At 47.6% G+C, this 17,489-nt stretch overlaps 1 protein-coding gene across 4 annotated transcripts in view; it reads right to left on the reverse strand.

Annotated features, from left to right (window-relative positions):
- The window catches only part of PLEKHA2 (pleckstrin homology domain containing A2), a 54,431-nt gene extending 37,218 nt beyond the window's left edge, over window positions 1–17,213 (reverse strand). The window contains exons 1-4 of one of the 4 annotated variants that reach the window (XM_037886336.2): window positions 16,714–17,213; window positions 7,757–7,920; window positions 4,913–4,969; window positions 148–196 (exon numbers count right to left, since the gene is read on the reverse strand). In XM_037886336.2, coding sequence (XP_037742264.1) covers window positions 148–196; window positions 4,913–4,969; window positions 7,757–7,897 — 247 coding nt within the window. In that variant the 5' untranslated portion in view covers window positions 7,898–7,920; window positions 16,714–17,213. Of the gene's footprint in view, window positions 1–147; window positions 197–4,912; window positions 4,970–6,173; window positions 6,287–7,756; window positions 7,921–16,713 lie in introns of those variants that run through there. The other 3 variants (XM_037886338.2, XM_037886337.2, XM_037886339.2) reach the window with 3 other exon arrangements.
- Between the last annotated feature and the right edge of the window lie 276 nt (window positions 17,214–17,489).

Consider the following 17,489-nt stretch of genomic DNA (forward strand, 5'->3'; position numbering starts at 1 on the left):
ACAAAGAAGGCCCAGGGATAATTGCAGTTTATGAATTCTCATGGTTTATAACAGCACCTAACCATCCAGTCCTCCCGTCAGAGACCTGTCATTATGTGAGCTCTGGGCATTTTGATGCTTTCCCCCGCCATCATATGTTACACTCACCAAAGCAGAATGGGACTTTTGGTTTTTGTTTTGGGGTGGCGACGCTGACCTGAAGAGAAACAGATTTTTAAAATAAAGCACGTTAGCGGCAGTGAGATGGGGCAGCATCTGCTTCTGTTAGAAAGGACACATTGTCTTCCATTCTTCAGCACTGTAATTAAGGCCATTTATAAATCATGAGGAAATCAAGCGAGCCTGAGTCAAAGCAAACTTAACATGACAAGTGAGAATGGCTCATCAGCACATCCTTTCTCACATACCTCCTTCGTCTGACTTGTGTCTCACTAGATGTGCCTTCCTCACCATGGGCCCACATGTACCTGTGTCCCGCGCAAACATCCCATGGTTAGTGTTAGATAGCAGAATTGCACTTGGATTTCTTCAGGGGAGAGATGTATATGCATATCTACACCACTATATGGCTCTGGTAACTGCAAATTTAGTTCATGGATGTGGCTAAAACCTTGCATACAAGATCTATGCCTCTGCTGAAGATGAAAGAAGTACTAGCACCTCGCTAGCAAAACCTGTGCTTTACCATGGTTCTGGCGACTGGCGTTAAGAGAGTATGTGCATGTTCACACCTGGGCATGCTAACAGATGCAGATCACCTAGAACGGCTATTTCAGCACAGGGTACACATGCCCTAGAGTGGCGTAATTCCTCTTCCACACCAAATCTCTGATGCGGATACACTGCAGTGCTACTATTTTACTACAACATTTTCTTTGGTGCAGAGTCGCTTTCTTTTGCTGGTTTCAGAGTAACAGCCGTGTTAGTCTGTATTTGCAAAAAGAAAAGGAGTACTTGTGACACCTTAGAGACTAACCAATTTATTTGAGCATAAGCTTTCGTGAGCTTCCGATGAAGCATCCGATGAAGTGAGCTGTAGCTTACGAAAGCTTATGCTCAAATAAATTGGTTAGTCTCTAAGGTGCCACAAGTACTCCTTTTCTTTTTTCTTGTGCTGGAAATAGACCATCACTGAGCATGAAAAGGACTGCCTTGCAGCAAACCAGGCGAGCCTGTGTGTCACAAAACCACCCCAGATATGTTAACAGGCAAAGTGACAGTTGGCCTTTAGCGGCGGATATATCCTGTGCATATCAGAATGAGATTTATGATGCAAGTTCACCAGCACTGCTACTCACGACGAGGTGCCCCACAGCCGAGTTAGCTCAGGAACTCATTCATATCAGATTTAATAGAGACCACGTGTGGTAACGAACTCAGCAGCCCCAAAAGAAGGTCACTTCAGAGAGCAGCCTTCATCTGCTGTTCTCCCTCTACTCCAGTGCCAGCCACACTGCACAACAAGGATGCAGATTCTTTCGGGGCCCTGGAAGTATGATTTTCCGTTGGACCGAATGCACTCTGTGCGGTAATTAAGAAAACTGAAGGGAAATAACAGTGGTTGCTCCCTAAAGAATAGGAATCATTTTTGTAAGAGTAATATTCCCGGGGGCTGCAGGCATGGCCTTTATAGAGTATATTTATTTTGACAGACCGCATACTTCTGAACCAGTCTGTAATACTTTAAATATGCTTTCTCAAGCAAACCTCCATTTCTCTGGCATGTTCATAATTGGTAGTTAAAGCCATTGGTATAACCCAACCCTGCAGTTTTTGACTGAATCCAGAGCTGTAGCAATTTTCATTTAGTCTAAAATATATATAATTTATCAGAGAAGTTCCTTCTGAAATGGGGAAGACTGCATCCCTCAGCATGGCTTCATCTGAGCTTAATTTATAAATCATGAATCAGCAGGAGCAGAGATCTGCTGGGTCTTTTTCCAACGACAGTAACCAAAGCTGTAACTACAGTAACCCGCCCCAGGCCAAGATCCAGAAGGTCGAACTTCCAAGCACATCAAGGTGGCACATACAATCCCAACTTGCCTGGTCAACAGAGCCGTGATATTAGACACATGACTCTCTGTCAAGGGATTTAAAGCACAAGGTGTGCTAAGAAAGCAACATTTCCTACCGCGTATTGTTCCCTGTGCTGTTTGCACCCACATGGCCCCCCTTACAGTCTTTCTGGTGGATGCTGTTCCAGCTAATCTGTCTTGGCCCTGTACCACACGAGCACTGCACACAAATGAAGTCGTAGGAAAAGATGCACATTTTGTAGATGGGCACAGAAAGACTAAGTGATTCACTCAAGGCCACATAAAGAATCTGGACTAGGGCAGAGGTAGGATTTGAACCCAGGACTCCCACATCTCAGCTAGTGCCTTAACCACAAGGCAGTCTTCCTCTGGGAAGAGAGTCTCAATGTTTCCAGAACAGGGGCTGCCTGCTGGCAAACACAGAGGCCACCCTGTGCTCAACACTAGCTCACACCCACCCCTGGACACTAGTGCCTGCTATATTAAGGCGGGGAGTGGGGATATTGGCCAGGGTACTAGACGTCCCCTCCACTCTTCTCTAAAAGTCCCCTAGTATATTTAACATTCCTTAGGCACGCCCCAGAAATTAGCAGAAGGGACCTTGGTTGGACATATCCAGAGGACAGTGACTGCTCCTGGCACTGCACAGCAGGGACAGCACTGGGCCTGAGCCAAAGTTCTGGCATGAGGACTCGAACCCACAACCTTATGTCCTAGAGGGGGTGACTACAACTGAAGGGAACAGACACTGAAGACAGACATGGGGGATCTGATTCTCTACCCCCTTGCTCTCTGGGCAGTCAGTTACACCAGTGCGGAATGGGTGTGCAGTGCTACCAAACATCCAGGGTGGAGTGTGATGTGTGGCAAAGGACTCCCAGGGGGCAAAGAAGCGGAGAATCAGGCCCTGAAACAACAACACGGCAGCCAGCCACACAGGAAGAGGAGTAGCCTTCAGAACGGGCACTTGGAGACCCTGCCCTCTAAGGTAGGCGTCAATTCCACCTGGAGGAGACACACCCACGCTAGCTTTGATCCAGGTAATGGGCTAAAAACCGAAGCAGAGCTGCTGTGATGCAAGCAGTGGGAGGGGCCAGCTTCCCCGGGTACGAGCCCATCCGAGACCACAGGCAGATAGAGGGGATGGCTGGCCCGTCCCATGGCTCACCCCTGGGGCCCCACAGTTACAGTCAGTGCACTAGCTCAGCCGGAGCTGCTGCAGGCAGGTGTCCTTGGCTGGAATTTACACTCTGGTCTGAAGCACAGACAGACCTGAGGCTGCGTCCGCATCGGCGCTGGGGGTGGGATTCCCAGCCCCCGCGGATGTCCGTGCGTTACCTCTCAAGCTAGCCCACCCAAACTAGCAGCGTAGCCAGGGAAGCAGCGAGGGCTGCCATCCCTCCGGGACTGTCCTGGAGTCTCCAGGAATTAAAGATTATGTCCTGTGATGAAACCTTCCGGAATTCGTCCAGTCAGAACTGGCGACCCTAGAAGCAGCATGGGCCAGTTGTGCCAAGGACAAACCCAGCAGAACCCGGTGGGTTCGTTCTCAGCACAGCCGGAGCCCATGCCACCGCTGGCCACGGCCCATGCTACCCTTCCTACACGGCGCTGGCTCGATGAGCGGGCGGGAGCCGGTATCGCTCCCCTAGCTCCAAACGCAGACAGACCCACATTTACACAGGAGAGTCCTGCTCAGCTGGGTGCGGCTTTGAATCAGAAGCTCATTCAAGTCCCCATGGAAGCGTCACAGGAGAGGCACGTAGGAAACAATGCACCCTCTACTGAAGCTCGTTGGGACAGGGCCTGTCTCTCACTAGCTGTGCAGGGCCCAGCAAAATGGGCCTGACCTCATCTGGGGCCCTCTAGGCCCTCCTGTACTACACATTAAATAACCGCAACACAACTCCCGAGTCTCAGAGAGAGCCGTGTTGAGCAGTGGGTGATGTTTACATGACACCTTGTTACTGATTATTATTTACTTAAACTAATTACAAACCTGATAAAACACATAGTTATGCACGTGAACCAGGTTCAGCCGGATGCTGAGCGAGACTGGCACTCTGAGCAATGAAATAGATTTAAAATGCCGTCTTCCAGCCGGGAAGTTTCATCTGCAAATAGCTCACGGCTGGGGCATCAGGCCCGATCGGGACTCTGTACTGGTTGCCCTAACTAAAAGCTTCCGGGTTCTGTGGCTCTGCATTCTTCCTCATTATTGAAATACCTCCTTCCTACCCAGCAATCCTGCCGGCCTATGTGACATCATTTTACAACGGAAATGCAGACCTCTTTGCTACACGAGAGACCTGTCACAGTAGAGCTGGCAGGACTCAGAGGATCCGTTTGGCAGGCAATTCCACAATTTCAAATTTTCGAAACAAAAAAAAAAAAATTCAACGTTTCCCAGGAAACAAATTTCTGGAAAAAATGATTAGTTTCAGGTCGTTTTGTTACCATTTCCAACTTTTTAAAACATCAACTTTTTTAACACTAAAAAAATACCAAACCACCTTATGAGTTTAATTTTGAAAAGTTGTTTCAAAATTTAAAAAAACTGAAATGTTATATTCCTCAAAACATCAAGATATTCTAACATTATTGCAATGCTTAGTTCTGGGTTTTTTCTAAACAACATTTCATCAAAATCGGTAGCTTCTTCAAAAAACTTTGAGTTCAACAAAAAGGACATTTTTGGTTGACAAACATTCTGAAGAACAATATCCTCACCAGTTCTACCCAGCAGTAGTATATAGAGCAGATAACTCCAGACTCCTACAATTTTCTGTACTGGGCAGACCATTAGCTTATTTCTAGGTCTAGTTCACCTCCCCCCACAGCACAGCAGTTCTGAGACACCACCCTCCCGTTACCTTGGATATATAGGTCAGCGGCAAAGATCCAACAGCTCCTGACCCGAGAGCCAGATTCTGCAAAACAGTCAAGAATGTTAAGAGTTAAACAATAAACAGTCACAAACCAGGTGAGCTAGAGGATCAGCTTACACTTTGTTTACGGAAGGGCACCTTAATACTTCTGTCCTCACCGACAGTCTCTATAAGTCAGCATTTTACCATGGTGTGAGACCCATCACTATGCCTCAGCAAGGCAGTAAGGGGTGCACTAGTTGCTGGGTAGTTTATTGCATGGGAAAGTTGCTCTGTTCTTTAACATTAGCCAAGGGGCCAGAGACCACGGCACTGGGCATAGATTATAAACGAAAATGAAATAAAATTTGCTTTTAGCTGCGTTTACAAAAGCCACACAATGAACGCTAGTCCAAATGGTGACTGGTGCTAGTCCACACACAAGAGATTCCTACAGCTCTCCTTTTATTCTTATTATTTTAATCACTGTAGTAAATGCCACGACCACTCCAGGAGCTGCCAGCCACAACAGACACAAAACTCCAGACCCCTGGCTACTGGGTGAGCATATTCTGCATGACCCCATTTCTAGGATGACAGATATTTTAATCATTTTTGTTACTGTCTTTACACTGAGATATGAACTGGAATGGGGACCTAATAAAGTCTCACTCTGACATAGTACTTTATCATCTCTTCAGGGAATAAGTTGTATAAAATATCATTGGCGTGGTCTAAGAGAGCATAGTATACACAGAGAAACTGATTTGTTGCAGTTTCCTCTTGCAAAGAAAGAGGAAAGTCTAACAACATACATGGCAGAAAGCATCCTGCATCATTTCATTTCTGAGGCCTCAATTCAGCAAAGCAGATGCTTAACTTTACGTATGTGCCGAAGCCCATTCCTATTCAGCAAAACACTTAAGCAGGAGCTTAACTTTGAGCACATATGTCTCACTGAAGTTAGAGGGACTTGAGGCGTGTGCTTAAGTGCTCTGCTGGATTGGGGCCTGAAAGTAGATGCGGCTCATACAAAACTTTACACAGATTATACTATTTAGCAAAATGAGAAAGAGGAAGATACAGCTCCCCACACCCCGCCCCCATTTGATACAGCAAGCAGCAGGCATTTCTGGCTGATACTGACTCATCAGAATAGCTCCGCATTCTAACCACAGCTGTGAACTGCCCTAGGAGTAACATCTGGGAGAGTGACCAATCACTGCATCCCTATGGGTCAGAGCCAACATTGAAAAGAAACTGTTACCCCACATTCCACCTCCATCTTTGGGCCTGCGGCTGGTTCACCACCATGGAGCCGAATGGTTCACTGGCTGAGACCAGAAGACATTCTAGTTGTATTTGTCTTGGATTCAAAGTCTAAAAGGGTGTGGAGGGGGAATTCAGGAACATTTCTGACACACGGCTCACACATACTGATAACAGATACTATCCAGTCACATTTCAGCTTCCCTCAGCAAGAAAGCACGGCACAGAGTGACCCATCCCACTTGAAAATGAAGGGCTGCTTCCAGCTGCACTCAGGCTCAACGCTGCTTCAGTGAAGTGACCCAGCACCAGCTTCCCAACAGAGGCCTGATCCAAACGCTCTGAAGCCAATGAGAGTCTTTCCACAGATTTCAGTGGGCTTTGGATCAGGCCCCAGAAATGGGAGTGAGTGAGCACCATACTTAAAAAAAAAGAGAGAGAGAGAGAGAGAGAGAGACCACCCTCTGTAATGCTTACTGAGCATGGTGCAATATAGTCACCCCATGTTGTGGCAAGACAGAATATGAAAAGGCACAATAGAATCTGCTATCCCTACTACCACATCCTTTGAGACACTCCCTCCATCCCATAAAGGCATCTCTTCTATGTGACTTAAAGCATCAAGGAAAATTAGTGATGCGAGACAACTTTACGGGACATGGCTTCCCCAGAAACAGGCATCAGATAATCTGACACAAATGGACATCCAAATGGCGACTTTCCATTATGACACCCACGAGATTAATGATGGGATGTTTTGTGCCAAAACAACCCAGTGACTGAACTGCAGAGAGGATTTCACCTCACCAAAATCCTGATATTTGCAGTGTTATTGGAGCCACGGTGGTCCCAGGATCCTAGAGAGACAAGGTGGGTGATGTAGTGTCTTTTACTGAACTAACGTCTCTTGGTGAAAGAGACAAGCTTTTGAGTTACACAGAGCTGAAAAACTCTGTATAGCGTGAAAGCTTGTCTCGCTCACCAACAGAAGTTGTTCCAATAAAAGACCTTACCTCCCCCACTTTGTCTCACTGGGATCCTGGTAGACTGTTACGTGGCAGTTTTAACATCAGAATGGGAAATAAATCATTCCAGATTGCTGACAAGGACAGGGCTCTGGGCACAAGGAAACCCACTTTCTCCAGCACTGAAGTTGCGGTCTCTGCTTGTCTTAACTAGTGCTCGAACCTGGTGTAATAAAAATGGGGGGTGGGGAGAAGAGAAAAATAGGGGGGGTGGGAAATGTGAAGCCAATTAAAAAACGTGATCCCAGTTTCTGGGATTTCAATAGCAGAATCTGTCTAAATAAACCCTGTTACTCCCATCATTAGAGTCTGAACACCAGCAGCACTGCTAAGGTGTCCAAGGTAACTGGGGAAAAAAGATCTGCGTGATCAAAAGCCAGCTCTAGCTGTGAAATCCTAGCACTGAACTCTTGTAACAAATGCATCCTCTTCTTAAGAGGCACTGAGTGGGAGGGGCAGATGCAGCATAAATCAGGAAGCAGAAGCCCTTTCAGCTGTGAAGTATGAAAGCCATGGAGATCTGCAGTGCTCCACGGAGTGCATTCTGGGACCTCACCTGGGGATTGTCCATATACCACAGAAGACAATTGGCCTGGGTGTCCAGGATGAAATATCTTCGCAGAAACTTGCCGCAGGTCTCATTTTCTTCAATGTCTAGAAACCCACAGATACGATTCTGTCGATCCACATAAGGCATTCCGGGCTTCTTGTAGCATCACCCTAGAAAACATAAAAGCCTGCCGATGATGCCAGGGCACTCCCAACCCCTACCCTAAGCAGCCATGGCAGTGAAGTGTTCTTTCCCTGTTCTAGGTTGACTTCATATTCACACACACCTCCCTTTCCGTTTCCCTGTCTAGAGCTGGGATGACAGCTCAGTCACCAGGTTTGGGCATGCAGGCTAAAGCAGCCGAGCGTGAGGAAGAAGATGGTTGGACTGGGTTATATTTGACACACAGATATTATTCTGTTCCACTTTCACATTTAACCGGCCGTTAGCAGGTTGGTCCCGCCACACTTAAACGGAAACATTTGTGCAAATTCCACCTCCTTGAGGTTGCACATCATTTCACAGCCCAAACGTCAGGAAACTAAACAACATATACCGGGTATTTAGCTTGGTCTAGAGGCTGAGCTCCTCATCGCAGGATGGTTGAAGTAGGGAGTAGAAGGTTTAGGCCTCAATCCTGGCAGGCTCCCACACCCACGCAGAACGCGGTTGGATTCAATGGAGCTCCCAGTAGGGTTTCAGCAGCATGGTCAGCTGCAGGACTGAGGCCTGGGATTGTATTCAGACTGTTATCCAAACTTCCTGGTGCCTCTGCTAGGGACAGGACAGAACCAAACCCTACCCCACCTTTGCATGTTTCTGCTATTAGCAGACAGGCCACCACAAACTGAGGAATTCAAGGTCACGGCGAGACAAAGACACCAGCATAACAATTCTGGACACATTCGGAAGCTGGGTAAATAAAACAAACAGACCAGAGTGACCAAAATAGCTCAGCTGAGGAACTGCAGGAGTTAAGAGAGCAGGGAACTTCCAGGAACTACAGATGGACCTAATCACTACAAGCTGCTTGCAAGCCCGACAGCACTACTGCAAGAGGACTCAGAACACTTCACTGTTCCCCACCCTGTCACAGCACAAGGGCCACCTGGATGGTCACAGAGCAGCAGCAGGCCAAAGAGAAACAACAGACCCAGGACGGAGCAAGACATCATCCCGTGCAACAGAGCAGCAGCTGGTGATGCAGGGAGGCCTAGGAGGACCCCACCCCCTTTCTACTCCACAGGCATCTAGGAGACAGCAAACTCAAAGGCCCGCAGCCCTTGGCCAAAACAAACAAAACAATAATTACAAACGGGTGAGCAGCCAGGAGAGCTTTATGGCAGGAAAAGCACAAGTCACTCAGCCCCTGAGAACTGCAAAGCCTCAAATCAAAGCGAGAGAGAGCCTGTGTGCACGCACACACACACTCACTCCTAGGGAATGGAAAATAAACTGCAACTCCTGCAGAAAGTATGTGTAGTTGGGATGCAGAGTCAGCAAGACAGCAATGATCCGTCCTCTCTGGGTAGAAACATGTCACTAAATCCACTCGAGCCACAAACACCTTCCAACACTACCCTTGTTCCTCAGGGCCCAGCATCTGCCACCGAGCCTCAGGGCTCCTGTGCCCTACAGGAACATTGTTCTGCAAAGGGACAGAGCATGGCTCAACAAGGAGAGCTCAACAGTTGCAGTCTGAGCAGGAACAAACTGTCCCTTTGGAGAAGTTGAGAGTTTTTCAAAAAGAGCCATAAGAATCTGGGCAGATTCAGCCCTACGGAGAAAGAACCTCCCTCCCTGCTGGCCAAGAGCTCAGATACCACAGAGAGAGACCCCCGAGAAAGTCAGTGAGAGAGAAGAACAAGATGCGAGGTTTGAGAGCGTGATGGTTAGAATCCTGGCGACTGGTCCTACGAGCACCCGCAACTGGTGTTGGTGCAAGGGAGGAAGATTTGGGACCTAGCTCTTCGTCACCTTGCAACACTGTCATTTACAGTAAGTGCAAAGTGGGTGCAAAGCCCCACCAGTCTAGAGTGGCAGCGCCTCACACTCAATCTGCAGGGTGTGAACGACTGGGGCAATGGAGAATCAGGCCCTTTAAGGTGGAGCTCACTGCAGATGCGGTCTATGGGACTGATTCTCCACTGCCTTGCACACTGTCGCCATTTACATACATGTACAGTCGGCACAAAACACTACCCACTTTGCACTGCTCCATGTCCCAACACAAGGTGCAGAGCAGTGGAGAATCAGACGCTGTATGTAGGTAGCTGGAAAGGCACCATATCTCAGAAACGCCTTGGGCAAGAAGCCTCTTAATTACTGTGACTCTTGGTGGATGGAATGGGAGGTGACCTATATCTCGTAGAAGGGCTGGGTACAAATATACCACAGGTGGAGTCTGGCTGTGAATTAGCAGGCGCGTGAAAGGCAGCCCATGTAAGCACCACTGAAATGGGCAGCACAAATAAAGGTCTTCTACAGATAAGGAGAAAATACGATTTTTTACCTTAAAAATTGTGATGGGTGGTCTCAGGGGGCACCCCTGTAGAAACGTACTGTCCTGTAGTTAGACAGATGGGACAGAGAATAAAATGTCTGCTGTCATCTATTCATATTTTCAGCATCAGCGTTTGGAGCCATGTATCACATTCAGAAGCAGGGTGGGAAGTGACCAGGGAGACTTGACTGGCCTGGAAGCAGCACCCAGCAGAGACAGGGGGCTGTTTTGACAAAGGTCACCTCCTAGTAAACTCCTATTGACTTAGGGGAATTTTGAGCAGTCTTGCTCTGAGGAGACCAAAGGCTGAAGGGCAGAGTGTGGGTAGTCTGGCTTGCTGGCACGGGTGAGAGAGAGAGAAGGCAACACACCGAAAATTATGAAGACCTTTGGATGTCATTAGAATCAGATTAGCCATTTGGCCCAGACAGAATAAAGGATACTGTGAAACAGATTTGGAATCAACGTTAATTATTAATATATTAAGCCATTGCCTCTAGACACATGACAATAAATATCATAGCAGAGCACTGTTAAATACAAACACTGGGCCCAGGCCAAGGCAGGAGGACAGCACTGGCTTTCCCAGGCTCTGCAGACATGGAGAAGCTGTTCCAGTTTAACTAAAGGTATGATTTTTAAACCGATATAGTTAAAGCAGCACAAATCCCTGTGTGGACACTTATTTTTGTTTCAGAGCACACTGATATGGTTCAGCTTAAATCAATTCCTGACTGATTTCAGATCAACAGAAATAAGAGTGTCCACACAGGAGTTTGCACCAATTTAAAACCAATAAAAAATTCAGTTCGGCTGGTCTCTGTGTGTAGACTGGGCTTCAGAAATGCCGCTGCTAATAAAAAGTAAGACAGGTCATGGTGATTCAGAAGGGGAAGAAAAAGGAGACACACACACCATCTGGTGAGGAAGCTGGGAAGATATGCGGCCCATCAATTCCACCAGGAACAAGCTCAGGGCCCAGTTCTGCCAGCTTTACCACATGCTGGCTCCACAAGCCACCCCACTGAAATGAACGTGACCACTCATGAAGTAAGGTGCTGAGCAAGGGGGCAGGTTAGGCCCAGAATGAAAGAGCCGATTAGCCAGGTGCTATCAAGTTGCAGAGCGTGGATTAGCAATACACTGCTCCTCAGGTGTTTACAAAGCTGTTCAGAAAGGCCGTTCCCTGACAAGTCCGGACAAGTGACATTCCCATAGTCATGGGGCCCTCAAAACGGTACAGTTACAACTCAGCAGCACCTGTGAGCAGTAGCCAAACTCTACTTGGAAGTGACCCCTTATAAAGATGCAAATTATTTTATGAATCTCAGTCTTTAGTCAAGGCCCTTAAACCACAGAGTTAGTACAAAGTGTAAAGAAATCGACTTTACTAACAGAGATAAAGGGCAGCCGTATCACGGTACTAACAGGCGATAACAGATTAACGACACTCGAGCACCAGGCACTTCTGGGCTGCAGAACCCCTTCCTCTGCAGTGTTATGTGAAAGGCTGGTCAAAAATGCTGCCGTTTCTTATGGTTTTGCTCTGCCTCAATTAACACGAGCTTGATCAAGAATACTCAGATGCTCAGCTCCTTCTGCACAGGAAAAGGTGACAGTGACCAACCTTAGATTGCACTTTGAGATACAAAAATCAGTGGGCAGATGAGATAATGATCACGCTGAGCTTTAAGTTCTGGAATGTACTGTTTTTTAGCATGCTATAGGGAGGCAATCATCATGCAAACCCCTTACTCTGGTTACAGTGATCCATTTTCCAGTATGCTGCAGGACAGAGGTTGCACTTATCCACCTGTCTCCTTAGAACCATCCACAGTTTCTCTTTCCCATAAGCTCAAAATAAGAATAGCATCTGCAGTTCCACTAGGTGGGGGTTTTCCCCATCTTCCAGCTCCAGAAATCCAGCCGGAGTCAGGAAGAGTTTTCCCAACAAAATTTAGTCTTGTTATAATATTCAGCACTTATGTAGCACCTGACACCTTCAAAGCACTGTACAACGTAGTCAACTGGCTGTACAGTTAGATGCATTCTGGGAAGTTTACACCTTCATATTTCACATCCGACACTGTTCACTGCTGGAGAGAGAACACTAGACTGAACATACCATTGACCTGTTCTACTGTAGCATTTCCTACCACATGCATATTTGCACAGAAATACTGTTACCCACCATGAGTTCACAGCCCTGAAACAGGTTTAAGACACGCTAATGAGGGAATCAGAGTAGCAGCCGTGTTAGTCTTTATCCGCAAAAAGAACAGGAGTACTTGTGGCACCTTAGAAACTAACACATTTATTAGAGCATAAGCTTTCGTGGGCTACAGCCCACTTCATCGGATGCATCAAATGGAACATATAGTAAGATATATACTACTTACTATATATTCCATTCGATGCATCCGATGAAGTGGGCTGTAGCCCACGAAAGCTTATGCTCTAATAATGTGTTAGTTTCTAAGGTGTCGCAAGTACTTTCTTTTTAATGAGGGAAGAATCACAGGCTAAGGCTAGCAGAGTCAACGATGATTTGAAGGCGTCTTAATTCATGGCCAGAACGTTTGCCTGAAACTCAGTAACCAATTACTTCTGTTCATCAATTATTAGAACAAAGAGCTGACAATCACTGGAGCAACGACACAAGCTGGAACAGATGATACATATTTATATTTTCTGTATCCTACAACAGTGGAAGACAGTACCGTCTGAGACACAAAGAACTGACTGCAAAAAGGGGAAAAAACTCAGTTGTGCTTATGCTTTACAACTACTTAACATAATTTAGAACCGCTAAGGACTCCCTGAAGGCCTAGCAATCCGGAGAGCATGTCCCGTTATAACTTTAGATTACATACATTATAAATTATGAACAGGACAATGATACTGAGCACATGAAGTCACAGTTTATGGGAGAAGTTTCAATCTGATTTCTGGAAGCCAGTCTGAAATCTAACACTGATTTAAAGAATTTCCCAAGACTAGCAGTGGAATTAGGCCCTTAGGATCTCGTTACTGGTTCCAATTTATGTCAACACAACACAGAATGAAGTTCTCTTGCTTTCTGGGATTCCTTCCTTCTATTGCCTTTTCAACACAGTTAGATGAGCAAAATATTCATAAATTCACCCCCTTCCAAAAAAAACAAAAACAAAAACCACACCAAAATACCCCCAAAACAACACAACCCTGGCCTGGTTCAACTAATGTGATGACACCAGTAAAGAAGTTACTGGACAAGATTTCCAGCACAAGACAACCAACCTCTCTGATTTCCACCCAGGATACAGGAAGAGTATGGCACTGCTCCCTGAATAAAACAGCCTCACCAGGTGTTATAAAATGGAAAGGGAATCATTCAAATCACATTCAAACCCAATTACAGTTACTGTCAACTCAATGACCTGTGATGCTGTGAGGGGGCAGAGTTCCCAGGAACTGAATCCCAAAATCTCAGTTATCAAAGAGAGGGATGCTTTTCCCTCGTTTTGTCCTGAGATGCAACGTTACAGGGGTTTCTTCACTTTTTCATCCCGCTTCAGTGGCGCTGAACAGCATCATCATCAATGCAACTCTTAGAGCAAAAAGCATATTAAGAAAAAAGAAATCTTCGGACTCGGTGTTCCTAAAATGACAGTGCAAAGTAGCCATTCGATAAATTAGGGTGTGTCTACATGTACATTAGAGAGACAAGGTGGGGGAGGGAATATATTTTATTGCACCAACTTTTGTTAGTGAAAGACAAGCTTTTGAGTTGACACAGAGCTCTTCCTCAGAAGCTCACGAGCTTGTACTTTATTGGACCAACTTCTGTTGGTGAGAGAGACAAGCTCTTGAGCTTCTGAGGAAGAGCTCTGTGTCAACTCAAAAGCTTGTCTTTCACTAACAAAAGTTGGTGCAATAAAATATATTCCCTCCCCCACCTTGTCTCTCTAATATCCTGGGACCAGCATGGCTACAACAAAACCACATACATGTGGATATACAGGAAAATTAATCCCAATTAATTAAGGGTGTGAATTTGAAGTGAATTAGTTAAACCACATTAAATCCCTGTGGGAATACCATGATTCAGAATTAAAGCGGCCTTCACTTCCTAAGTGAATTAAACTAAACCAAATTAAAACACCATCCACACAGGGATTTAATTCAGTATAGCTAATCCACTTCAAATTCACACCGTTAGTTAATTTGGATTAACTTTCTGGATGCCCCCATATAGACAAGCCCTTAGATGGTCCCGTATGACACAGCTAGGTCAGTCTAGGGCACAGTGCAGGAGATCACACTGCAAGGGACTACAGAGTTTAGGGATTTGTAAATGGAAGAGTCATATGTTGTGCAATAAATGGGTATTCTGCTGGCACCAGACACTGAGAGCCTCTGCACTTGGTATCCTTGAAAATAATGGGAACCAAGATACTGGATCCACTCCAAGGAAACAGCATCACTGTCAACATGGATCTATCTACCTTTTTAACGATTTGTACTGGGCTTGTCACCTCGTACCTGGATCTACAGCATAGCCAATGCTTTTCTTACAGACAACAGAGACAGTTTCCCTCTCTCAGGAGTTTAAATGTGAGATGACACGGGACTACTTTAGCTCCACCGCTGTCTTGGGCCACCAAATTATATCCACTCTTCCACAAAGCGTCAACAGTTCCCAAGGCACCACCTAGTACACAGTTATTAAAACATGCTATGCTATGATGGATGATCGTTTAGACCTTTTATGACATTACCACATCTGCAAACTCCACTTCCTTTTATCTATGCTCACTAAAGAGAGCTCACAGAATTCTCCCCATTAACTCATAGAATGCTGACAGTTTCCAGAGGAAGGGCAGGTGAACAGGAGAACAGATGTAAATATTCTGCGGAATAGGTTCAGCAATCAAACTCATGTTAATTGCAAACATTTGTTTTTATTAAACAATTAACCGGCTCAAAGGAAGGCCTGACAGTAGTGAGGTTAAACTATGTCATTACAGCATCATTCTGTTCATAAAAGAATTGTCAGAGGCAACTTGATCTAGTGAAACTAACCAGGAGACTGGGATTCTGGACCCATGATCTCATCCTGCCTTTCCCACTGACCATATATTAGTCACTTAGGCCCAAAATTTTGGGTGCCAACAATCTGAGACACACAAAAGTCAGTGGACACCATTGAAAATGTGGGCCTTAACCTCTCTGCTTCAGTTTTCCCACCTGTAAATATTCTGCGTTGGGAAGGTCAGAGTGCCACAGAAACACAACAAATTGTTATCGATTATGAATCATGAAACTGCAGAGGTCTTTTGCTATGGATTCAGGCTATGGGTCCAGGAGCTGCTAAGAAAAGGTTCTTGCAATATTCCAAGACTGACAAACCAGCCCCATCCTGACTTTTCCCTTTTGGGACAGAACCCCATGGGAATGCTGACAGCTTCCTCTGTATACAAGATAGCAACATACTGAAAGGAGACCAAGACATATACAGCCTTTAACTCCCATTAGTGCTAATGGCAGTCAGGCACTTGAAATCCTTTCTATGGGCCAGACCCAAAGTCCTCTGAAGTCAGGGAAAGACTAATTCGTACCCATGAGCCCTCCTTCAGACCCAAGGCAGGAATACAGTGTGCAGAATAAGGATCAGAATAGACCACATAGTTGAATAAAAACCTTCACAAGGATCTTACATGGTCTTCTCTGACCAGCATGAACATACCTCTTAAGACGCTAAACCAAAAACCCCTCCTGAATTCCAGTACATAACCAGCCCCAGTTCCCTATCGAAACTCCGGGCAGCATAGGGCGCCCTTTGCAAGCTCCCTGAAGGATGCCTGGGCATAAAAAGCCCTTTGTGGTCTTCAGTGGGCCACGTGCACAGCGCCAAACTCTTCTGAGAATCAGCTCAAACTGCAGAGAGTATCAAAGAGCCAGGACTTTGTCTGTGAGCAGAGGCACCGTGGGGGCTCCACAGAAATACCCCCAGTGGGAGCCCTTGGCACACAGAGTTATTCTTTCCAGTTTGAGCCAGGCGTTGCTAACTAAAAACACCGGGGGAGGGTGCTCAGCGCCCAGGGAACCCAGGCGGCTCCGCGATGCCCCGCGGCCACAAAGGCCTTTCCCCGCGCTGCCCGGGGCGCGCAGAGGCACCTCCTGGGGCAGGCTCCAGACAGGCAGCGCCGTGCGCCCCGGGGATGGTCGGTCCCCAGGAGCTGCAGCCAGGCGCTGAGCTCCGACCCCCCAGCACCCAGACCCCGCCCCCCAGGGGCGCTCGGCCCACTGCACCCCTCCCTTCCCGGGGTGCCCCCCAAACTCTCACCCCTGCCCAGGGCGCTCCCCTCCCCGCAGCCCCGCGTCGCCTCCATCCACCCCCCGGCCCGGGCACCCTCCCCGGGGGACGCTCCTGCACCCCTCCGGGGCGCCCCGCGCCCGGGCGCCGCTCCCCACTCACCCAGCGGCGTCTGCGGGCGGCGTCGGGGGCTGGGGCTGCGCCCCCGGGGCATGGCCAGCCGGGCGCTGCGCTCACATCGGCAGCCGGGGGCGTGTGGCTCCGGCGCCTCGTTTTTTCCGGGTTAATTTTTACGTTTCGCGTTCGCAGCAAACCCAGCCCCGGATGTGAGTGCAGGGGCCGGGAGCCGGCTGGGTGCGCTCAGGGTGCGGGAGCGCTGCGCGCCCGGGAGCCGGGGGCAGCGGGGACCGGCGGGTGGGGCTGGGGAGGGTGCCAGAGACCTGCCCCCGCTGTGTGGGGCAGACCCAGAGGCCCTAGCCGAGCCCGCTGCCTGCAGCCGAGCGCGTCGCCAGCCCGGAGGGGGAGGAGGGGGGTGACTGTACAAATACAGCCTCACCCCTGGGCAAAAAAGTGTAGATTTGCACCAATTTTTTTGTCATGCTTGTCCGCGCCTTCTGGCATCGCCCTGGCTTTACCCTGCCCGCCCCAGTCCACACAAGTATCCGTAGCCAGGGTCAGCACCTGTGGTTTTCATTCAGCAGCCGCGACTTTTGGGGGTGTCCCAGGCTTCAGCGTCAATGAACGTGGCTCCGCACGGGAAGGGCAGGCTGCTGAAATAAAAAATCTCAGGACTGCTAAACCCCATGAACCAGTTTTGTTTGGGGGGTGGTTGCGTTTTGTTTTCCAAACCACTTTTCACCAGTTCTTACAGCTGTGTGCCGCTCATGTCATGAAAGATGTCATGGTGATGCACAAACAGAAGGGGGCAGATTTAAAAG

This window comes from Chelonia mydas, chromosome 26 (genome assembly GCF_015237465.2).
Source record: "Chelonia mydas isolate rCheMyd1 chromosome 26, rCheMyd1.pri.v2, whole genome shotgun sequence".
Classification (NCBI taxonomy): Eukaryota; Metazoa; Chordata; order Testudines; family Cheloniidae; genus Chelonia; species Chelonia mydas.